The sequence below is a fragment of the Opisthocomus hoazin genome, chromosome 15 (genome assembly GCF_030867145.1).
Source record: "Opisthocomus hoazin isolate bOpiHoa1 chromosome 15, bOpiHoa1.hap1, whole genome shotgun sequence".
In the NCBI taxonomy this organism is placed as follows: Eukaryota; Metazoa; Chordata; class Aves; order Opisthocomiformes; family Opisthocomidae; genus Opisthocomus; species Opisthocomus hoazin.
This window is the reverse complement of record NC_134428.1, coordinates 16,451,079-16,475,158: the sequence shown is the minus strand read 5'-3', so window position 1 is coordinate 16,475,158 and position 24,080 is coordinate 16,451,079. Positions and strand designations below refer to the sequence as shown.

The following is a 24,080-nucleotide window of genomic DNA, read 5'->3' as shown; positions in this document are numbered from 1 at the left end:
GGCCACTCCTTCCTCCCTGAGCTGTCTCCTGCCTGGCCTGTAACAAGAAGGGTCCTGTATCTCCATCTCGTAGTGGACCCCACTGTGCTCCCCAGTTATCTCCGTTTTGCCCGCTGAGCCAGTGAGTCTGTTAAGCCACAGCTCTGTCTTCATCTTCATCTTCATCTCTGACACAAACTGTGCCACCAGTGTGTCTTATTAGCAAGACTGTCACATCAGCAAAGGTACACCGTGGCGTGAGCTTGTTGGGGGAAAGCACGGAGAACTAAAACCTGAGGAGGTATGCCTTGTACATTGGGCTTCTTGGAGCAACCTGTTAATTCCTTGCTTGTTGTCTGATGATGACAGGTGACCAAAGAACAGGAGAAGGCTAGCGAGCGTCGTGCAGTACGGCACGGTGGAGGCAGTGCCTGTCCGACCTGCCGGGGAGGAATGGTGTGGTGGTTGCTGGCCACTGATTCGTTTTCTCGAGTGCTTGACATCCCCTCAGGCAACGTGGCAGGATTTGAAGCATGTTCCCTAGATTGTTGCAGCTAAGCTAGAAATAATGTATTTATAAGATCAGAGGCAGTTCACTGCTCAAGTTAAGTGCCTTGAAAAGGCTGAGTCACTTGTATAAGGAGGTGAGCTATGCGAGGACCTGGGTTTCCTTTTGAAAACACCTTTTGTTATCGCTGCAGACATTGCTGGTGCTCTGCCCACAGTGGGGCTGCTGCTTGCTGGCTGGCTTTGAGCATACCCATCCTGCCATGGGCTCTGTGGATTGGATTCTATGTTCCTTCCCTTAAAATAATTAACAGAAATCTGGGCACGCTTGAAAAGCATTGAGGGGCAGAAGGTGCTATTGAGATTTGGGAAATCAGGCCTGATCTGAGACTCATTAAAGCTGGTGGTAGTCTGTCTTCTGACTGCAGTGGATCACACAGAGTATTGCTTTTTAGATCTCGCCTTACTCATATTTAAGCCCAGATAGTTAAAAAGGTTTTTCTAGAGGTGCCAATCTCCCTGTTAGGTTAGGTCCTACAGAAGATCAGGGGTTTAGCTTTACCTTCACCCACTGACGGTTCGTGGGTTTGCAGCAGCGTGATGGTTACGTTACAGTGGCTCCTTCAGTAACCTTTGCAGGCGTTATGGGACACAGCGCTGGGAGGGTTCAGGTAGGAATAGATGCCTGGTTCTCCTGCCTGTGCCTCGATGGGTGTTACTTACCCAGTCTGATATTGTCAGTGTACAACATGGGGCAATTTTTTTTGAAATGGATCATAAGTGTAAATGTGTTGGAAGTGTGGAAACCTAACTTCCCTTGCTGAGCTTCACTGCTCTGCCCTGAGCCAGGGAAGCCCCTTAGTTCCTGCAGGTCTTGAATAAGGTCAACAGGTCCCACCAGTGGACAAATCCAGAAGTAATTACCCCAAATCTTAATGTGGATTTTCAGCACTCTAAGCCTAAGGTGACCTGAAAGGCCCTACATCCCTGCCCAGTGCCACCCTGCCTCCCAGCTGTGCCTGAAGTTTGGTATTTGCAGCCGGAGCTGTTTAATTGTCTCTTCCCAGCAGATAATAACATCACTGACTAGTTTCCTAATTTGTGCTGTCCACGTGTACCTCGATTTCTAGGAATTGAAGCTTGCATGAAACCTGATGCAGTGATGAATGCAAGTGGAAGTGGAACTGGTTATGTTAAAAACATTGTTGATATAAAAGATGAGCTGGGATTGAGAGCTGGTACCTCAGGTGGATCCTGTTGTGCGTGGAGTTACGGGTACTGCAATGCTTCGTCACTGTCCTGGTAATAGATTTAGAAGTCACCAACTATTCTCAATTATAAACGTGTTTTCAGGCCATGCCAGCCATAGACCTGAGAGGAGTGGTTATGGGGAAAATCAAACTAAAGGTAATAGTTTAAACTAGATAGGTGATGTTTGAATCACCTTGGATGTGCGACTCTTAGATCTTTACATTGTGCAACCGTTGGGCACAGTGTTTGCTTGACCTCACAAGAGTTGTGACCATTGTGTGTGTACTGGGTCAGGTTTGCATTGGGGAATGGCTTTCTGGTGGAAAGAATTTAAATATTGAACAGAACTGTGGTGTGGGAGTTACCAAAAGTTGATGGAAGAAGGGTGCCTTCTCGGTAAATCAAAAATACCATAGCACTGGGAGAAAGCGCAGGTGGTGAATGTGAGCGTGTGTGCTGTGTTATCACATGCTGCCACATATTGTGACCCAAGAGATGCTGTGACAAAAAGAGTTTAGGGTAAGGAGTCAGGTCTTTATCTCGGGGCTGTGGGGAAGGCTAGGCAGAAGGTGGGCCAGCTTGGGGTCGGCACTGCTGAGTTGGCCCTGGCTCTGGCTCCTGGGGCAGCGGAGTGTGCCCGGGCTGGGGCACATGGGTTTTTAGGATCTGGGATGGAGGTCCACGCTTTCTGCCTGGGGGCTGGGTCGGGATGCTGCTGTACTTGGAGCCTTTGCCCTGCTCCTCGCGTGGTGCTTCCCTCGTCCTTTGCTTGTTAAACGGCGGGGTGACACACAGAGGGCTTGCTTTCCCAGCTCCTGAAACGCGGAGATCTTTGATGTGAAATCAGGCAGCCTATTGCCATATTTTCCACAGAAAGCCAAAAAAAGGATATTGAATTCAACTGAATTGTATTTTATAGCATTGGAGGTGCAGGACTGGCTCAGCTTGCCACCTGCTCCTCTGTGTCTTGCATGTCCCGCTGCCTTCGTCGGGAGTAGTCAACAGGAATGGGAGAGGAGAAGTAGTGCCTCGGGGAAATCTTGTAATACCCTTACGTGATGTCAGTTTTAGCGCTTGGCTCGTTTGGAGAGCAGCCGGGTGGCCTGCCGTTACCCGGAGCCACTCGGTGCGGCCGGCTGGCCGGGCAGGAGGGGCTGTGCTGCCCCTGGCAGGGGGACGGGGCTTTTCCCCGAGTGCCTCCTCAGGATCGGTCCGAGCCCTGTGGTTCATCTGTGCACACTGGACGTTGTGCTTTTCTGTGTGCAGCTGAATAGCAGTGAACTGGTTGGGTTTCCCAGCAGCCCCAGCCTCAGTTCCCCAGAGCCGCTGGTAGCTGTGCCGGGGATGGGTACCTCGTGGGCTGGCCTGTTGGCTGATGAGCCTGGTGCTTCGGGTCAGTTCAGGCCGTGGCTGTGCCTCAGAGCTTTTTGCTTTATTGTCTACCATGTTCTTTAGTCTCTTATTTCTGTAATCTAACATTTGGGGCATCATTAAAGATATTTAAGCCTTTTGTTATGATCGCAATACCATAGCAGCTCCTTTTCCTTCCGGGAATGGGCTGTGGCAGCCCGATCTAGGCTTGGTTTTGGACTGTTTGGCTATTTCGGATGAAGACCTAGCTCTGCACTCCTACATGGACCTGGGACGAGGCAGATGGATCGATGCCCTGCCCAGGCTGGCTGGCGTGTCTTCAGTCTCCAGAGTTGTTTCAGTGTGTGTATTTTGCATCTGCAAATAACGGCATCTCGGAGCCAGGTCATGCTAAGGGCGAGAGGTTATTTTAAGCTGTCACATCTGAGAAGCAGTGATGTCAGTTCTCCAGCTCTTCTTAATTACTAGTTTTAAACATCATTAAGTAGAAGGAAAAGAAATAATGGCTGAACAGCTATATTCATGTGAAGCTGTGGCCGTGGTGCAGCCTGATGAACAGCAACGGCATGGCTAAGCTGTGTCATGGCCTCTGGGTCGAACGGAGCCAGATGCCGAGGCAATATCTCCGTTGAACTGCCTTCCTGTGATCCAGGCATGCCACAACCATCTCATGTCTGAGTCCGTGCCTGAACTTCCCAAGTGGCTGGTGTGGTCCTTGGGGGCTGGGAAGGAAAGAGTGTCTTCTCCCATGGGCCCATGTTTTGTACATTAGTGAGGATGTGAGGTTGGTAGGATTGGAACCGTTCGAAATGGAGCGGGTAGAAACTACTGACCTTGTATTCGTTCAGGTAGAAACTACTGACCTTGTCTTCATTCCTCCTTGTAGGTCCTCTTTGCATGACTGCTGAAAAGCTGGTGAAGGATCAGCGATTAAAGAATGACCTTCACCTGGGATAGCATTCTTTTCTTGTTTCTGCTCTGCATGAGGTACCACCAGATGGTTCTTGGTTGCCGTTTAGAGAGTGACTAAAATTTATTTTTCAGGCACTTAGACAAATGGGATGTATTTAACTTCTCTTCCTGCTCTTCCTTTCCCCTCTGAACTTTGTTCTGAATTTCCACGTTCCCTTTTCCCTGCAGAATGAAGTGGAGCTGGGAGAGCTGCTGTTGTCACTGAACTACCTACCCAGTGCAGGAAGACTGAACGTGGACATCATTAGAGCAAAACAGCTTCTTCAGACGGACATGAGCCAAGGTTCAGGTAAAGGGCAGTGTATTTCTCACATTACTCATGCACAGCTTATATGTGCTTTTAAAGCAGATCAGCGGTGAGGCTGCAATTTGTGGGAGACCCAGAGGGATTTGGATGCTCAGTTCCTATTAATACAAGGCTCCGGATATTCGTTTTATATATATAGCCAACAATAACAAATGTATTTGGAACACTTACTCTGAGGTTAAATGGAGAGTGTGAATGCCTTTACCATATTTAAAGTAAAATCTCTGAACCAGGGTGAGGTGAGGGACTAGGAGCTTCTGAATTACCCCCGTGTTGTGTTTGGTAAGGCAGCCTGTTTGTGGCTGCGCTGTGTTTTGCAGATGCTGCGTGCTGCCTGAGTGTTAGTGTTGCGGTGGTTTTGTTTATGATACCTAGCTGCTCTGTGGATGGTGTGAGGTTTTTCCAGTGTCCATGCATTGCTCCCTGCCATTTCTGAGTGTGCTGGCTGGTAATTGCTTCATGCGTATGTCCTCAGGCGTTTCTCCCGTGTTCCCTGCCCCAGCCACTGCTGCTGCCAGAATATTGGCATTTTACAAAAAGAACAGTAGACTTGGTCTCTATCAAGGCTGTCATTAATTGTGGCTTTGGAAGGGAGCGTTTTTAATCTAGCTGCCTGACTTTTGTCTCCACTGCAAATCCCCGGCAGCAACGCAGTGGTACAAGTCCCAGTCATTTCCAAATGCGGTTTTCCAGCAGGGTCCATCCCTGTGGTGCCCAGCCGTCACGAACCGGCGTACCAACTCACGATGCTGGTGACGCAGAGCCTGTGTTTTGTGTTTTCGCCAGATCCCTTTGTGAAAATTCAGCTTGTTCATGGATTAAAGTTAACAAAAACCAAGAAGACCTCCTGCATGCGGGGAACGATAGATCCCTTCTACAATGAGTCCTTCAGCTTCAAGGTTCCACAGGAAGAATTGGAGAACGCCAGCCTAGTGTTCACAGGTAAACGTGGTGGTGTTACCGGCTTAGCAAAGTCGTGGTAGCCTCCGAGGTGAATGAAGAAGCAATTATGGGTTTGCAGAGGAACCTGTGCAGGACAGTGTCTGTCCCAGCAGCCACTCTGCAAGGGGTGACCATCGCTGGGGCCTCCGGGGAAGTTTAATTAGCACTCTGTCCTCTGCAGAAGCTGTTCCCAGCATTGCCACCTGATGGCTGGAGCTGGCTGGGAACGCACCTCATTTGTCCTGTGCTTAATTGGTGCCATTGGGAACACTTAGGAGGAGGAGGAGGAGGTGGTATTAATTGCACTCCTCAGTGGCAACCAACTTGGGCATAAAGTAAAAAATTAGAAGAACAAGAGGGAAGTGTTGAACGATCCCAGAACCTGACCACTGGCAAAGAGAACTTCTGGTACTTGACATAATTTGCCAGTGAGATGATGCAGCTATAGGTGTTTGACACTGACGTCACCTGTTCTGTGAACAGGTTTGTTCCTGCCTTTATTTTTGCAGGGCTGGGACTCTGCCAAGCCCCACGTGGCACGGCTGAGGTAGGCGAAGTCACAGACCATGCAGGCTGTGGGCCAGGAGGAGTCCCAGAGCTAACCTCACTCGAGAGCTGTGTCAGCACTGGAGATGTTGGTTGGGATAGGAATTCTTATTTTTAAACAGTTTCTGAATTTACTATTTTTGTTCTCTAGGCATGGAAGCACTCAGTAGAAATTGGCAAAAGGGCGCACTGCTTGGAGCAGGAGCAGCAGAGCGCAGGGATGAGTCCCCAGCTGTGTTCGCCCACAGGCTGGGCAGCAGCGGTGGGGGTGAACGGAGGCCATGGACCCATGGTGGCCGGTGGGCTTTTCTGCTGTTCCACAGTGTGGAGGTCTTCGGCAGGGCTGCAGGGCTTCCCCTAGGAAGTAGTGGGTTTCCCTCCCGTGCCATGGCTTCCCCCAGCCTGTGTGTGCTGTGGGCTGGGGCACCGGCAGGAGCAGGGTCAGTGGGGCTGGGCGGTGGGACCCATGCTCTTCTGCTGCTCTGGGGTCCCATGCTTCACAAACACCTTTTTTTGGCAACTTTCTGCCAATTACTCACTGTCTTTCGATGAAGAGAAAGGAATCTGCGTCTGAAAGAATGTATTCTGAAGTATTTTTAAATTTTATTTCTTACATGGCAGATACAGGTGTCAAAGCCGGTACAAGGAACCCAATTCCAACCCATTAATTTGTGTCCAACCATGTTATAACAAAAGTGATGCGTATCAGCAATTTAAATTTTGCCCTTCACGCTCAGCAAAAAGTCTATAATTAATCACTGCTTTGCATGCACATCACCCTGACTGTACCTTGCATGTGCAGTGATGAATTTGTTCTTGGAAGCTTCCATCAGGTGATGATCTTGTGACAGGCGTGAAATACTCTTTTCTTTGTTTTCCCCTTTTGCTAATAAAAGAAGAAAAGGCAAACAGAGTAGCAGCTCTGTGCGGTTAGAAGGATGAGGGGAATATACTTCTCACCACAGCTGATGAAGTTAGCGTTAATGAATGGATGTCTAAATATTTTCTTCTGTGCAGATGGATTTGTTCCCAAGTAAGTCAATGGAAAGTTAGCTGATTTATATTCACATGTAGTGCAGTTGGATTTCAGTGGCCTGCTTTTTAAGTGGTGCTTCACTTTCTAAGTGATGTGTTGCTTGTTTTGAAAGTTGCAATAAATAATCCCAGGCCAGAAATGTCACCAGCAGCTCCAAAGCTGGGGAGGAGTGTGCAGAGCTTTTTGGAGGAGCAACGGGGCCAGGTTCTCGTGGTCGCTCTCACACTGAAGGGTGAAGCACGGCTCTGCGGCGGGTGTCGTTGGGCTTCCTGCTTTTGCTGTGGTCGGGACTCGTGTCTCTGAGATACGTGGTTTGTACAGCCAATATATAGCTGGAGCCAGAGGTGTTAGTCACGTTGTTGTGTGTATGGTTTTCTGCTGGTCTGGTGCCTGCACTGCTTCCTGTTGTTAGAGGAGCCAAGACCGTTGAAGCAGCCAAGAGCCCATCTCGTTGCAAGAACCTTTGGATCAGGGCTCCTGCACAGGCATCTGTGGTATCATGGCAGTGAGGTGGTTCAGGGGACGTAGTGGTGGTGAGAAGCTGAGTCATCTGCAGTGCTCACCTAAGCAATGGACGTGCTCCGGCTGCTGGTGGAAGCGTGTCCACAACAGGGAGTGCAGCACCAGTTTCTGCTGGTGTCCATCTATGAGGTTTTAATAAAGTGAGTATCCGCGTGCAGCTTGGCTGAAGTTCTGGGATGGGGATGGTGGTATTCCACATATAGCTGCCTCTTGGCACGTTAGGGTATTGCGCAACTTTAGAGCTTGTAAAGGGCTTTGGGATCTGCTGTTAAAAGAGAATGAAGAGGGAATGGTTGCCAGCATGGAGGAGCTGTACCTCGCAATGTGAGGACCTTTCCGTTATTTTACATCTCTACAAAGCAGGAGCCTACGCCACATTTTTTATCTCTTTTTTTTTGTTTTTAGTCGGGTTTTTTTTTGCTGCAATGGTGGTTCTTTCTGTTGTGTGTTTTGTGGGAGTTGTTTTTTATTTCTTTTTTTTTTTGAATCCACAGCTCTAGTCCATTAGGTCAGTTAATTAAATCTGCTGTTGAGTCAAAGCCCAATTGAAAAGGAAAATAATCCTGCTTGAAGGGTGGGTGATGATGCTTTGAATGGAGAGAGAGCTGTAAAAGCAGTCACGGGAGCCAGAAGTGAGTAGATCTTCAATAATTTAAAGGAACCTTTTTTGTGGCTTCATATTTTGGACCCAGTGTGCAGCTGTCTTTACATTGGCTTAGCTTCACTGGAAAGCAGTGGAGTCGTGCCAGTCCCTATCAGCTGAGGCTGCTGGCTGCCTCTGCGTGGCTGGTACCATGCTGCAAAGGAAGGCACTATCTAGACAAAGATTAAATTTCTTTTTCCCCTGTGTATTTCTCTCCTGTGCATCTTGAATCAAACTGTCTGGGTTTAGCGTACTGTAGTAAGAATTTATGCACCTTTTTGCTGCGACGTTAGCGAGGACTGTGTGCACAAACACTGCGGATGGATGGTTTTCTGTAAGCACCCTTCTGCTCCCTGCTTTCCTGGTGGTGCTCTGGAGAGCTGGACTTTGGACCGAACGCAGGGCTGAAGTGCAGCTGGACTAGGAGACAGGCAGTGGGTGCCTCCAAGATGGGGTGCAGAGGGTGAGCTCTGCGCTAGCCAAGATTTCGGGGGGGTGGGCTTGGTCTTAGATCTTTCCTCCTCCTTAAGCATGCTGGGATTCAACACTGTAATTTATTGTCATTTACAGACCAAAATGCTTCTCCTTCCACATCAGTGAAGGACACCTTGTACAAGCTGTCTTTCTGCCTTCCCCTCTGTTCCTGCCTTAGATGCTTACTGGAGCTGTCACTATCTCACCTGTCCCAGTTTAGTGCCTGACATGAGGTGGGATGAGCTCAGGTGGAGATGTCCTCTGCGGGAGGAGGCATCCAGGGTCAGGATCACTGCTACAAGTATCATCTGTGCACGGCTTCTCACCAAAAGAATCTAAAACGAGGAAAGCACCTGGTACTCACAAGAAGTCTAACGTCCTGACAGAAAAAAGATGAGTGAGGCAACAGCTAGTGGAGATGATGTTTGATTTTCATTTACTCCATCAAACATGTCTAGCTAATGAGCATCCATATACATACTGTAAAAGAAATGCACTTTTTTGGGTGGTTCTTTTTTCCACTTTTTTGGTTTTTTGGCAACTTGACGCACATCCCCCATGTGCCGCCTTCTGCTCCAGTGCAAGTCATGGGTTCACCTATTGCATAGAAATGGGGCAGGCTTTGAAAGACAGTATGTTCTTCTAACCACATATACCCATGAGCAAAGGTGTTAATTACTCTTTGTCCTATTGTGAGGGGAAGGTGGAGTTTGGCCCTGGCAGCAGGGATGTCAGCTGCTGCCCAAGGTCATTTCCAAGCAGAAAAAAAGGGCTGTTTGAGGTGCGACTGCAGCGTGTGTGCTTGGAAGGGCTGGATGTTGGGCACCTAGAGACCCCGTGCTCTCTCTGCTGATGGATTTTGGGCAGGCTGTCCTCTGAATCCCAGCCTAACCTTCGGAAGGCCTGGGCTGTGCAGCAGGAGGTGAGATGACACCTGAGATCCGAGCACTGCGGTATTTTGTTAATGATTATAATGTTGTTAATAACGATCATCAGTAATGCTGTTTGCATTGCAGTAAAGCCCAGATGGCCCAATAAAAACCACCAGTGCTCCAGGGCAAACCACATCTTGGTGACTCGTTAACATCTTTTGATCACTTACCATAAAAAATACAAACTTCAGCTCTCACAGTTAGGGAATATATATCTCCCCGAGGTCCTGTGGTGGCTGTGTGTGTCTTTCACCATCAAAATAAGCTCTTGCATGTGTATAGGCAACAGGATCTTTAGAACTTGTGAAGCAAGCAGAGGGCCCAAAGAGGGAAGAATCATTTTCGTGCTCTGCGTACCATCTGTGCAAATGCAGAGAGAAACATCTGCTTTGCCGTCTGATCTGGCCGAGAGTGTAGCCAGAGCCGGGACAAGCATCGGGCTGATGGTATCTGGTGGGGAGCGGTGGTGGGGCTGGTCTCACTGCACTGTTCCTGTGTGAAAGGTGGCCATGGCTCCAGCAGGACAGGATGCTCTGCCCAGGGGAGGGGAGGGGGCCGGGGCAGGGTTTGCTTGGTGATGGAGTGATCGGCCTCCATACATGCGTGACAGCTGGTGAGACCTGCATCGTAAGGACTGGCTGAGGACACAGCTCACACGCACTCTCTCTTCTGAACCATTTGTAGGATTTTATGTGATTCTCTTCACTTTTCAATATGTTTTAAAAACAGACTGTGTCTCTGTTTTATATAAAGATTTAGGACCCATTTTTACATTTTATTTCTTTAAGTATTTGAGTTCCTGAGAGAGCGTTGTTGAACAGTGAGACTTCACACAGCTACACCCGTGGTTTCAACGGCTGCTGCAGAGGAGCGCTGACGATACCATCAAGCATCTCCCTGCACCGAGTGCTGTAACAACGCGTGTCTTCAGACCCCTGGATCACTTTGATGCTTTATCCCAGGGCTCTCATTAACTTCCAGTTAATAGGCAGTACTTGATTAAAATAACAGATTGCTGTGCAATAGCAATATACCTGGTTCCTCTGTTGGCTCATTTTCCCTTTCCCTTGGCCTTCGGGAAAATTTAAGGACCTTTTAATGAAGCTTGAATTTTTAGAGGGGAGAAAAGTCATTGTTAGTGTGTGTTGCTAATGGTGCGGTTCTGGGTAGTTTGGTCTGGTTTGCTTTCACTGAAATATTTTCTTTTTGAAGAAATACTGCCTGTTTGCGCATATTCATTCCTTTGTGATGTTACAACTTGAGAGGAGAGGAACTGGGTCTTCCTTGAACTCCTGAGTTCTTGCTGGAGGTGGATGTTTTGGGATGTTTCTGTATCTGGAATAAATGGTTGCTAATGGCACAGACAGCCCTGGTGAGCACAGCTCTGGCCCGTTGTTGTGCTTCACTCTGGGGATGTTGGAGATGCTCTGGTACAGGCCAGTTTGGTTTTGTGTGTTGTCTAATGAGCATTTTTTGGATGTTTGATAGAAAATGTTTTGGGGTGCTCTTGATCCAGTTTCTGGGGCAGTTGTTAGTGGTGGAGATGTGGCGAGGGAGAGCAGTCGTGACCTGGCAGAAAAGGCTGTATGGAGATGGGCCAGAGCTGAAGGTGGTCATCAGCTCCAGACCTCACCTTCCGAGCGAGTGCAGGTTAGGTGGAGGGACAAACTGTTGTGCCAGAGGCTTACAGCTCACAGACCCACACTTGCTCACCACGGCTGGAAATAAAACTAAGATTCATTCTGGATGAGTCTTAAAGTTGGGCCTCCAGGTGGCTTGAGTCCTGGTTGAGGAGAAGACCACTGAAGTTCCTTAAACCTTAAAACTATTAATTTTTTTCCTGTCAGCTCTGGTGGTCAGACTCATGGTGTAGGTGTTGGACACAAGGTAATGCTTTTGGTGTTTGCTTGCCCTGCACAAGGTTTGTAAAAGTTCCATGAATGGGATGCAGAGAGAGGGAGGCTTTTCAATGGTATTTTTTTTTAATTACCAGGCTGATTTCCAAGTGTCCCAATTAGCTGAGTAGGTTGAAGGCTGATAATGGTTTTGTCCTCAGGCTTCTCCAGAAATTACACCTGAATTTTGATTTGTTGGGCTGTGTGAAAGCATGACCTTCAGATGCCAGCATCATCTTTAGGTGCCCATTTGCAGGGATGGAAACTGTGATACGTTTGGGGTCATTACGCATTTACATTTTGACTTGCTGCTTCAGGTGGTCATTCCTCTTTTCTCCTATAGCTTTTTCTTCCCAACAAAAAAATATTCAGGCACTTTGTCTTTTGCACACAAAAGGGAAAAAAATCTTTTCCAATATATGAGGCAAATGAAACTGCTTGTTCTCCCATGCTGGAATGCAGGAGGACGAAGTGGTTTCCATTTTGAAATGCTGTCATGTTGGGCTCTGTAACATCTCTTAGATGGATAGATAATTAGGCAACTTGCTGCTAGAAAATAGTTTCTTGTAGTCTATTAGACGTGTGTTTCTGAAGTACTGGAGTGTCTGTATATTTCACCTCTGGAGCTCAGAAGCAGAATCTAATCTGTGCTTAAACCTGTGTAATCCTATCATAGCAAAAGAGGAAGAAAAAGAAAAAAACATTGATGTCAGCACTGGATTTTCTGGGGATTTATACCTGTTTAATTTAGATCAGAATTTGTCCTTTGTGTCTGGCATTATAAAATACTTCATGTATTTATGCACCGGACACCATGTGGTCCGTGCTTGGGTCTGGGGAGAGCAGAGTGCTCCTGGCCAGCACCTCCCACCATCCTGGCTGCTTTGCTCCAGGTTCTGTGGCCACAGGAGGTGACTCAGCATGTCTTGTGAGGACATCTTGCGCTCTTGGGGTGGTGGGAGGGGGGCATGGGGGGATGTGTTGGCAGCAGGAGACCTTGGCCTCCTGGAGACCGCCCTGCCTGGCAGAGCCTCTCCGCAGCGGGTATGATGCACAGCCTTTGAAGCCCTTCTGGGAGGAGGAAGGTGCCTGTTGCTCTCCATCCTCCAGATCCCAATCTGTGGCTTCCTGGTCTCTGTGATAGGTGTTGTTTGTCAGCCTGGAGCTGGTGACAGCAGAGCCAGCAGCGAGGGTCAGTCGCAGACGCTGAGTGGGGTCCTGCAGCCCCCATCCTGGTTCGGGGTCACTCGGGGAAGATGCTCTAGGGATGGATTTGGCTTTTTGCAGCAGACTCGCTGCTTTAACAAGGAGGAGTGAAACACTATTAATCCTGGTGAGAGGAGAGCAACAAGATGCTGACGCTTCCTGAGCCAATCTGTTGCTTGCTTAGAAGGCAAAATTAGATTCTTCAAGTGGACTGACTTAATTAATAACTGTACCTCATTGCAGATGTGGCAGAAACTGTTCTCTGGAATTTTTTTTCTACTCTCTTTCTCCTAAAGAAAGGAATAAACCCTCCGCTCTCCAGGCTGATTGTCAGCGCTTGCTCATTTTGCCAAGCCCGTTAGTATGAGCAGTGTCATGCCTCTCTCGACCTCAGCGTGTCATCTTGCTTGGCTCATGCTGTGGTGAAAGAAATTGTTCCAACGTCTCACAAGGGTGTAATCTTTCTGTGTATCAGATGAGGAGACATCTCAGTGGCAGTAGCCGCTCTGGGTGGTAGAACGGTGTCTGGAGATGAAATGCCTGTGCTGGACCCATGGCCGTCAGAGGAGAGGCATGAACGTGCTGGCAGAGCCTGCGTCTGCTGTCCGGCCATCCCTGCCTTTGTTTGCAGGTGCTGTATGGCGCTGGTGTTGGAGCCTGTTCGTATGAGGTGTGTAAATACGCATGAAGCCATTCCTGTGCAGCCTGCTGTAGGTGACCCAGCTTCTGCAGGGGCGTTGGACTGGATGACCCACAGAGGACCCTTCCAATCCCGAACATTCTGTGATTCTGTGATTCTGTGATGTGCTTTGTTGGATCTGGGGCTCATAGTGTGGAGAATTAAGATGCAATTAAAAAAACAAAGGGGGGAATTGGAGGTGGAAAAAGCCAGCTGTAGATACTCCTTTTCACTATCCTCTGGGCTGGTCCAATAGATGCATCCAGTCCGCTATTCCAGTTTCTCTTGATGAGATCATTTCATGAGGTGTCATCCCTGTGTGTCCTTGAGATCTCTGCAAGACAGGCTTCTGCATTTGCGTTTCCCCTGCTCCCTGGGTCCCTGCTCTGCCCTGCAGGACTGTCCTCTCCGTGCCTGAGGCCAGACCCTGACCAGCCAAACGCCAGGCTCAGGGCGCAGCGATGGGTGCGCCTGCAGGGTACCCGGCCGCAGCACAGGGGCTGCCCTGGCAGGAGGGCGAGGAGGGGGTTGTTTTTCCACAGACGGTTTCCTTGGTGTGGTGATGTTCTTCCATGCTGGATGCCGGAGCCGCAGCGGATCTGTGTGTGGCTGGGATTTGGCCGCGTGCTCAAGCGGTTCCAGTTCCCTCTGAGCTGGGCAGGCGCAGATGGTGCAGGGAGCAGCCTCACAGAGGAGGTGCTGGGAATTGAGTTTTATGTGTGCATCAGAGCCTGGTGGAGGCTGCATTGATAAATGTGAAACCACTGCATCTTCTCCTGTGCTTTTCTGTCCTCTCTGTTAAATATTATGGGTCACACTCAAGGAGCAAGGGGCAGAATTTGGTCCATACCTGTGACCTTGGCAATGTGCACCATTAGTCCTGCTGCTGCCGGCTCCTACCAGCACCCTCTTTGTGCTAAACAGCTTTTTAATATTGGTGTCAAGCAGTTCAAAAGTAGTTTTCAGACCCGCTTAACCTGACAGCTCAGACCCACTAGCTGATGGCAGAGCTCAGAGGCCGGTGTAGAAGTGGCTGGGCACTGGTTTCTGCCTGCGAAGGACAGGGGACGAAGCATTGCCTGCGTGCGTGGTGCAAGCGTGTGACATGCGGCACTTTCTGAGACCCTGCCAAGCCCTGAGGCTGAAGTGAGGAAGAGCAGCGAGTGCTGATGAGTCACTGCTAACAGGATTGTGGTTCCTCCTCGAGACCCCATGGTCTGGTGAGACCGGTGTCCTCAGGGAGACCCTGCCGCTCAGTCGCCCATGTGCCACCTCGCAGACGTCGTTGCTTATTTTTCCCTTTTCCCCTGGTTTGACTGTAATCTGAGGCCGCTTCAGGCGCAGCGTGGCCGCTGGAGCAGGATGCTGATGGCTGAAGGTTTCTGGGTGGGGGTTTAGCAGCTCACAGCACAACGCCAGCCGGCGGCAAGCGTGGCTGTAGGGCTGCCGTCGCGTCTCTGGGCTGCAGGATTAGGTGTGCCTGTGCCGCAAAGCCCTTGCAGTGAGAATATTTACCATGTAGGTGTACATTCAGTTCCTAGCCTGGTGCGCCAAGGGAGTCAGACGGAACTTTTACAGGCTGTGGCAGCAGCCGTTGCAGGTATATAATAGCAGGTAGGATTATTTAAACAACTCTCATGCCTGATGATTGACACCAGGCATCCAGCGTTCTCTCCTAGACCAGCTATAAAAATTAAGCTGGATTTTTGCTCCCTCGTATTTAGATTGAACAACTTTATCCTGTAGTGGAAAGGAAAAGGCCAAGGCCTTCTCATTCCTTGGGGGTTTCTTCCACTGGGGAGCTGGGTCCTGCAGCTGTGTCTGCTGTGCTGGGAGATGCCCCTGGCCACAGCGGGCTGGCGTGTTGGGCTGCGACATCGTGTGTCAGAGGGGTGCGCGTGAGCCGCACCGAGGGGTGCTCCGTTATTTAAGGCCTTTCAAAATATGCAGGATGCAACTAAATTGCATTTAATAAAATAAAAAAAGGGAACAACTGTGGGGGCAGTTTGTTAGAGTGGATGGTGGTGTGCTGTAAATCAGCTAGTGGCAAACTAATGTAAACTTAGTGTAGATGTTCTGCTTGATGTCTAGCCCGAATGAGAGCACAGTTGAAAAACAGGCACGTTCCTGCTTGCTGTTTTTCTTCTCTCGAGTTAAATGGTTTTAATTGCATTGCAGGTAACTGATGTAGGTGACTGAAGAAGAGTTAAATTACTTGTGCCGGAGCTCCCACCCGTGCCAGTGCACTGAGATTTCTCTGCCTGTTACTCCCTGAGGCTGCAGCAGGGGCTCCGGCAGCTGCAGGCGGCAGCAGAGGCGCAGTGCGGCTCTACTCAGTGTAGCAGAGTGGCCACAACTGCTGAGTAACTCCTGGGCATGTCTGGCAGCGGGCTTGCAGGAGGTGCAGATGATTTGTGACCGCAGCTGAGCCAGGTGCTTCTGTGTAAAGCCTGTCGCCTGGCACATGGGTGGTACTGATAGCCTTGAAATTTGCTTAAGAAAGTTTTTCTGAATTAGTGCTGCTTCCTGGGCATTTCAAGGCTGCTAATATGTCCAGTCAAAGGAAGAATTAATATTTGAAATACCAGCTTAAATTTTACTACTGCACATAACTCATAAATCACAAATACTTCGCAGTCATGCTCTTTGCAGATACTCGATTTGCAAGTCTCAGTGTAGAGGCAAAGGGGAAGGGAAAGGGCATTTTGGCTGGATCCAGTGCTAGGGCTGATGCCACCCAGGCAACCTCACGGCGAGTGCCGGATTAGGTAGCGACAGGCAAAACTGTCAGTGGGTGAAAATCAATTCTCTGTGAGCGAGGTTGGTAGGAGACATGGGAAAGCTCAGGCTGGAGTTGCACCTGGAGCCAAATGTTGGAGGTCCGAGTCCCATCACATCTCCTGGCAGTCCCTGCCACCCCTGCGATGCAGCTCTGGGCTGTGCAGTGCCTGGTGCCCACCATGCCATGCTGCTCGGCCCTGCCGGGAGCACGGCAGCCGGGCTGGGGGTGCAACTCAGCCACCCCTCCTCTGCAGGAGCCCTGCAGGGGACATGGGCCCTACCCCGAAGAAAAGTATCATGTAGCACCCAGGCTATGGATTGTTGAAGAGTGCTGCACCAATAAGTATATAACATGAAAATGTTTTATTTACATTGTATTGGTCGTTCTAAAGAATTCATCCCTTTTAATGGACATAAGTGAACCCCATTTTCTTTTAGATTTCAGCACTTCTGTTAGAAAGAGATTTTTTTTAAAGAAGCCTTTCTGTTTCCGAATGAATCCCTCCATAAAGAGCAGCTGCAGAAGGAATTGGTTTGACCTCTGCTTCCTTAATTGCTTTTTGCTCTGTGTTGGCCTGGAAATGGATGTTGCTATTGTGTGAATTACTGCAATGTCAGAAAAAGAGCTCATGAGATCAGGTGTGTAGTTTCCGTCAGGAAAATAGGTTTCTTAAATGGAAAGCAGTGTCTACCTGTCCATAGCCAGAGTCTGGGTCAGTCTGAAAACCCCAGATGATAATTACCTCATGTTCTGCTTCTGAGCAGCTCTACAGAGTTACTGTTTTTTGCGGCCAAGAGCAGATTTAATCTGAAATCTACTCTGAGCTCCTTTCAGATTCTGGAAGGGGATGCTCAGACATCAGGTAACACAGCTTGGTCCACTTGTACCATACCCTGGCCTCAGAGCATGGTGCAGCACCCAGCTGCTGTCCTGTGGGCTGGACCACAGGAGCTTCTCCACCTCTGCCTGTTGTGGACAAAGCTGAAAGGAAAGAGCAGGAGCTTTTTTACTGCTGAGGCTGAAGGCACAAGCTTGTGTGGAGTTGGCTCCAGTGTAGGTGGGACTATAGCCATGGTGCGTGGGTTGCTGCGTGCATGTGTGTGTGAAGAGCGGAGGGGCTCCATCAGAGCCTGCCCACCCCCAGGCTGGTGGCCCCTCCACAGCTCTGCAGGGCTTTCCTGCTCAGGGGGCTCCCGGGTCTCCCCGTGGGTGCTGGCTGCATTGGCAGGTCCCTTCCAGGTCAGCTCTGGAATGGCGTGCAGCTTGCCTCACATCTTCAAAAATTGTCATTTTGGGATGTCCTGGTCGGTGCGTGCGTGGTACAATGGGGTCTGTAGCTGGAATGGGATGTTAGCCGCCACTTCTGGGCTTTGGAGCAGACCCAAGTGTCAGACATGAGTGTAAATAGTGTGATAAGAGCAACGGCTAGTGCATGCTTGTTGGCTTTCAAGGAAACAGTTCCTCATCTGTTTGAGAAGTGGTTGCCGCAGCAGAGGAAGGAACCGGGCAGAGCTGCTCCCCGTCCCTGCACCAGGACGGGAGCCCACAGTGCAGAACAGCTCAGCCCGGTGCAGCGAGCACCAGCGACACAGCCAGCCTCTGCTTTCAGCTTCTCACCTGGGCTTACGGGTTCCTACAGTTTTCCTTTCCAAGCTGTTCTTGGAAGAACCAGTGACAGCAACAGGAAAAATTGTGCTCCTGAATGTGAGCAAAGAGAAAAGCTTATTTTCACAACACTAACTAGAGCACCTTCTCCAGGGTAAGGTCCGCACAACAGCTCTGTGCAGCTCAACCATCAGCAAAGTTGCTCAGCAAATACTGGCCATTTCAGGAGTGGAATAAAGCAGTTGGCCTCCGAGAAAGCATGTCCTTGAGTTTTGAAGGCTCGTGAACTGATGAGTGAAGCTGAATTTTTGGCACACAAAGACCTCTCATCCTTTGAGAAAGCTGCTCCAGTGAAGCTGCGAGTTTGTAAACCTGGGGTCAGATCTAGTGGCACCTCTTACAGTCTGTGTGTGAATAAGCGTTTGGCCTTGGAAGATGTCTTCCCTGTTCTTCAGCAATAAGTCTACCTCTGTGCTATCTAAACTAGTTACTGACAGAAGCAACAATGCTTGTATGATTAGCCCATTAATGCCCCAAAGGAATCAACATGCTAATTACCTGACACGATGAGATTAGCAAGATGCTTTATAAGAACTGAAAATACTCGGATCAACAGTAAAATAACAGGGCCCTTTAGTCAGCACACCTACTCATTTTACAATCCTGACGTGGATTATTTTTGAAGAATTAGTATGCCTGGGGTGCTTCCCCACTGTTAATTTATCCTGTGACTAATTGATGGCCTTTAGCACTTCTTGGTTTAAATTACTTCTTATTGTTTCCCAGGATTAGGCTTCATCTTTCGTTCTTGAAAAAAAGAATGGAAAAAAAATAAAGGAAAAAAAATCCTATATAAAAAATTAGGGAGGCATTTGGTTTGGGGGTACTTTTATGTGATTTTATCTCAACGTTTGTGTTCACTAGGATAATAAATCATAGCGTAGCCATGCTAGCTACACTTGTGATCCATTGCCTTGTAGGAGCTCTCGTTAATAACTCTGGCAGGCTGTGTACTAGTTGGAGATGGATGGCTTAAAATTCTTCACTGCATCCTCAAAAGGTGGCCTTTCCAACCAACAGCAGCCTGGCCTCTTGGCAGGGGCACCTCCTCAGCAGCACGTCGCAGAGAGCCGATGGCATCACCCCTAGGTAACTGATGGCGACACGCAGCAGGGATGCGATCTTCCTAAAGGGCAGATGTTCCCCCAATTCATTTTTAACTGTGGTTTGAAGGGAGACTTACAGTGCTCTGAGTTGCTGTGTAATTTTTTTTTTTAGTGGACTTATTTGGAGAAATGATTGGGACATTTGAAGATTTGCTGTTACCAAAAATATCCCCAGGTAATTTGATGCGGAGAAGCCTCTCTGCCCATAAACTGTGTGTCAGAGCTGTCAGAAGGTGTAAAGCAAGATGTAACCTTGTGCAGCTTTATTTTGGGGCTGCGCTGGCGGGCGGCACCTGAGTCACCCAGAGCAAGACTGCATACGAGGAACCAGCTGTCACAGAGTACGGTGATGGCAGAGATACCGAGCAGCACACTAAAATAGTACTAATTAATCACGGGATGTACTATAGTGGGAAATACACAGTCTGACGAAGATGTGTCGCTGGCAGCGAGGTGGAGCGCCTGGTGCTCTCTGTCCTGCCTGCCTGGAAGGGTGCGTGCTGCATCAGGGGTGCTGCTGCCCGGGGTCCCCGTGTGGCTTTGCTGCCAGCCCTGGTTTCCAGCAGCCCTGCAGAGCTGGTGCTGCTGGCAGGGCCACGCTGGGCTCCAGGCCAGGCTGCACTGCTCCTTTGAACTTGCTCTTGCCGCACAAGCCTGGGTGGATTTGGAGCCCCCTGCAGACATTTGTTCTTAAAAATCACTCTTTCCTGAGGAGATTTTTTAATCCTGAATATTCTAGCCAGTGCCTGTGGATATGCTGGCTTCAGCTTGCACAGACTTTTTGTTCAACTTTTATAATGGGCCGAGGCCGGACTTTAATTTGCAGAACACGAAGTGCTTTTGCTCCTGTCCAGTGGGAGCGTGCAGCCTTTCCTGGGATCAGGCCCATCATTAGAGTTTCCTGCTGTCTGTGATCTTTTGTTCCAGGAGACTGGGCTAATCCAAAGGACGGGGCGTTGGGTTGATGTCCTCCTTCGGTTGCTTTCCTGGACTTTTAACAAGTAGCTGCAGCAATAATTATGGAAAATTGTTTCTGAATAAACATCCCGCTGAGCCTGTACGTGTGTGATTCCTGTCTCTGAGTCAGGTAGGCTGGCGATGAGCACTGGAACAGTTTGTGACACTTGCTTTTGGAGGAGGACAGTTTGAGGTGCTGCTTCTTCATTTACCCAGGCGTGAGCTGCTTGGCTGCTTTCAGCATTTCACTATGCCCAGGCAGAGCTTTTGGCATTTCTTTGCATGAAGTCATTCTGCTTCAGGGCCAGGTTGGATGGGGCTTTGAGGAACCTGGTCTAGTGGAAGGTGTCCATGCCCATGGCAGGTGGTTTGGAACTAGATGTTCTTAAGGTCTCTTCCAACCCAAACCATTCTGTGATTCTACTTCACCTACTCTGTCTGGTGTGCTGCGTGAGGGGACGTTGGCAGGACATTTGGCTTTCCAGGGCCAGAGGTCCGGGTGGCCGAGCGATGCTTTTGCCTTGACAGGTGTCTCTGTCTGCTCTCCCCAGCGTACGGGCACAATGTGAAGAGCAGCAACGACTTCATCGGGAGGATTGTGATCGGGCAGTACTCGACAGGTGCTCCCGAGTCCAACCACTGGCGCCGCATGCTCAATGCACACCGGACGGCCGTGGAGCAGTGGCACAGCCTGCGGTCCCGCGAGGAGTGCGACCGTGTCTCTCCAGCATCCCTGGAGGTAACATGAGGTGGGCGACTAACAGCAGCCAGACCAAGTGGGCGGACGAGGAAAAAAAATAAACCACCAACCGAAACACCCCACCTCACACCTTACACGCACCCCACAGCAGCTCCGTTGGATTGAAGCGGCTGCCGGCACCCAACCGGCTGTGCTGGCCTCTGCGAACCATGTCCCACCGGGTCCTGGCCGTACCCCCAGGGCCACCAGCGGCCCGGCCGGCCGGACCTCTCGCCACTCGCACCTGGCACTGCTCGGCTGTTTGCATCCTGCGCAGCGGAGTGCAAGGCTGGGCGGCGTGGGCTGTGCGTGGAGGTGCCGCAGGAAGCCCTGAGCGGGTGGAAGAGTTGGGAGTTGCCTCCATTGTCCTTCCAGTCCAAATCCATGGCTCATCCTCTCGGAGATATAAGTACCTGTGTGCTCTCATTGGTGAAAGTGGTAATTAGGCTAGAATATTTTTTTAAACGGTAGAACCTGTGGTGAAATCGATTCTGACTCCAGTTTTGTCCTCGTACTAGTTTTAACAGAATTAAGCTCCTGTTAGTATGTATGCGTGCATTTGTGTGCCGGGGCACACGTGTGGCCATGCAGCCCCGCGTCAAACGGATCCGATGTCACATCAGTGGTTGAGACCTGCCACTCTCGATAGCAGTCTGTATGTGTCAAGTAGATACAGTGATGATATAGCAAAGTAAACATTTCCAATTGCATTTGTACTGGGAAAGCCAGCTCATGTCTTTTCAAACCTGTGTTGAGCAAAAGAAACCTGCTGCGGGGACTTTTGCAATTAAGACCACCCAAAATACACAATTTTAATTCTCTCACAGACTGCAGTGGCTCTTTCTGTGTTATGTGTGTTAACCCAGGTAGTTCTCCAGGTAACCAAGTGAACTTAAGCTACGGTCAAGCTGTCGTGTTGGTTGCTTCTGTATGTTTTATTTTTTCACAGCATATTGTCTGGTATGATGGAGATTGTATATTTATTGAAAATAAAACTCTATTTAATTGTGCTACGTAGACTAGGCTGATACTTGTTAGCAGAATTCAGCTTTGTGTTGAGCTCCATCTTTTATGTTTATGGCATAAGAAAAGCCAAAATGTTGGAGTTTACCCCTTGTTACTCACTGCAGACGAACCAAGAGTAATTTAAAAGGAACTGAGGACCTGCTGGTGCAGGTCGATCATGAGCGAGTGAGTACATTGGTCTGGCTGTGCGTGATTCCCAACCAGAGTGCACCCAGCGCACTGGGGGTTCGACATGTCAAAGTCTCTGCACCGGGCTCTGGGTCTCAGTTCTTTGCAGGAGCAGGCCCCTCGTTATTATTTATTTTTATTGCTTGATTTATCAATGTTGTGACTGCATAAAAATCCATGTCTTGCTTACAGCCCATTCAGGAAATCAAACCAGAAGCACATTGCCCTGAAGAGAGCTGGGCCTGGCCCATGGCTTTATTGTCCTTCCACGTCTTTGTTTTGGAGAAGGAAGGTTCTGTTCTGTCTTTGGCAGTGTGTATCCGCGTCGGGCTGGAAAGCCACGGGGTGTTGTGGAAGGGCCGGCTCTGCCACCACATCCATCGGTGCTGCTGTGATCAAAGAGGGGAGGCAGGGAAGAGCCACAGGCTCTGGCTGTGTCCCGCTTCCTAGGTCACCTGCGAAATTGCTGGGCAGTGGCCTGGGCCCATGGCCTGCTCCCCCTCCATGCACCCCATGGTGCAGAGCCTGCCAACGGCCACGCCGGTCCCCAGCGTCCCCATCGCCTGCTCGGGAGAGAAGCAAACCACCGCGCTCTCCGTCTGCCCTGGCTGCTCCTCGCTGGAAGCAGGAGAACTGCCTTGTGAAGATCAAGGTGTTTGGGGCAGGGACTTGGAGCTGGGTGCTGTGGGAATCTTTGCCTTTGCTTGTGGCCACTCTGAAGCTGGAGGCGAGAGCGGAGCCTGTCCGGAGCTGCCACGCGGCGGGGCAGGCAGTCGTCATCTCCCTCCCCACTGTTCATCACATGCAGCCTGGAATGAACTCCCATTATTGCCCGTGCTTTTAACATGTTGATTTTAAAACAGAAAACAATATATGCCTAGTTCGCCTCTGTTGTTTGGCTGCTACAGTTAGGGACAGGTGAGTCTTAAAAAGCGAAAAAAAAAAGCTTAGTGCATGTTTGGGCAGATGTCGGTGTGTCAGTCAATAGCCCGTGCTGCAGTCCAGGGTGTTTGTGCGCCAGCGGGAAGGTCTGTGTTGGAACCGATTCTGGTGCCAGCATCCTGGCAGCACGCCTGCCGTCCGGGACCTGCTCTGGTTTACATTGAGTCGTGGGTGTTTCGTTCCATTCTGTGCTCACAGCATCCCTGTGCGTGTTCTCCATGTGACAGTGAAGTCTGATACAGTGACCCTGCCATCATGGAGGAGGGAATGCAACAAATACAAGGAGGCTGCAAGAGATGTTGTCTCTCCTTTGCATCCAGAAGCCATGTCTCAGTGGCTGGGGGAGAGGGACAGTGCAGACAACCCCTCTCCTGGGCAGAGCACAGCATGGCCTTGGATAGAGGATGGGAAAAAAAGGCCTTGGTGACCTCGTTGCTGAACCATCACCCCGTTGCTGTGGCTGGAGGTGAACACAGGTAGGAGCTTACCCTTGGCGTGGTCATGTGCGCTGTCCCCTGGTGAACGTCTTCGCTTCTTACTGACTGCTGCACGCAGCTCCCTGCTGCTCTCCAGAACAGCTGCTGTACGTTGGCAGCACAGAGCGATGGGGACAGTGTTCGTCGCAGGGCTGTCTGTGGGCATCCTCTTTCCAAGCACGTTGTGGATGGTGGGTTTCAATTCTAACCTGCTTCTCTGTCCGTAGCGAGGTCGATAGCAAACAGGACTCAGAAAGGCTCAGACAAGGCAGTGGTTTCAGTAGTCACTGCCGTCAGCAGTATTCTTCCACGTGGGGTCTGTGGGCAGCAGTGTGAGCTCTGGGCACCTGCAGAAGCTGACCTGAGACCTGCCACGTGCTTTGCTCAGGCACTGGAGATGAAATGTTAACAGAAGGCACTTCTGCCCGTGAGTCTGTCCTTGGAGCCAGGAGGTCTCTGTTTCACAGTGAGGGGGGTGGTATGTACGTACGCTGCCAAAAATTGGTGAGGAAACCCTGAGGAAAGGTCGATAAAAGCAGGACTGAAGCACACTGAGGAGCTCCTGACCTGGAGAACAATCAGAAAACAGCATGGGGAGGGAGAGGAGCAGAGAGGCTGAATAAATGAGAGGTGGCTGTGCCCCGGGGCTGCATCCAGCAGGTAAAACACATCCAACGCTCTGAAATCTGAGGGTGACCCACAGTGCAGCTGCAGCCCCAGCCAGCCCTGCGTGCACGACGTGCCTGTACTTTCCCGGTGCTGGGAGCCAAGCTGGTGCCCAGCTGCTGTGCCGGGCTGGGAGCTGCCGGCTCGGCTCGGGGGCAGCCCTGGGGGCTCGGTGCTCCGCCGGCGCTGGGAGTGGGTGCTGCTGCGGCCGGTCTGTCGCTAGGATCGGCGTTAAAGTTATTTGGGTCTCTGCTCTCTCTTTAAGCATAAACATTTGTGCTTTAGGGAGTA

The 24,080-nt window shown here is 50.0% G+C and overlaps 1 protein-coding gene across 4 annotated transcripts in view; it reads left to right on the top strand.

Moving 5' to 3' along the window:
* SYT17 (synaptotagmin 17) overlaps positions 1-21,521 on the top strand; it is a 39,330-nt gene extending 17,809 nt beyond the window's left edge. The window contains exons 6-9 of one of the 4 annotated variants that reach the window (XR_012765636.1): positions 4,249-4,369; positions 5,174-5,329; positions 19,743-19,902; positions 20,324-20,406. Coding sequence is in view for 3 of the 4 variants with exons in the window: in XM_075436712.1 (XP_075292827.1) it covers positions 4,249-4,369; positions 5,174-5,329; positions 20,324-20,520 (474 nt within the window). In the remaining variant the exon portion in view is untranslated. Of the gene's footprint in view, positions 1-4,248; positions 4,370-5,173; positions 5,330-18,927; positions 19,322-19,742; positions 19,903-20,300 lie in introns of those variants that run through there. The other 3 variants (XM_075436712.1, XM_075436714.1, XM_075436713.1) reach the window with 3 other exon arrangements.
* The last annotated feature ends 2,559 nt before the right edge of the window (positions 21,522-24,080 follow it).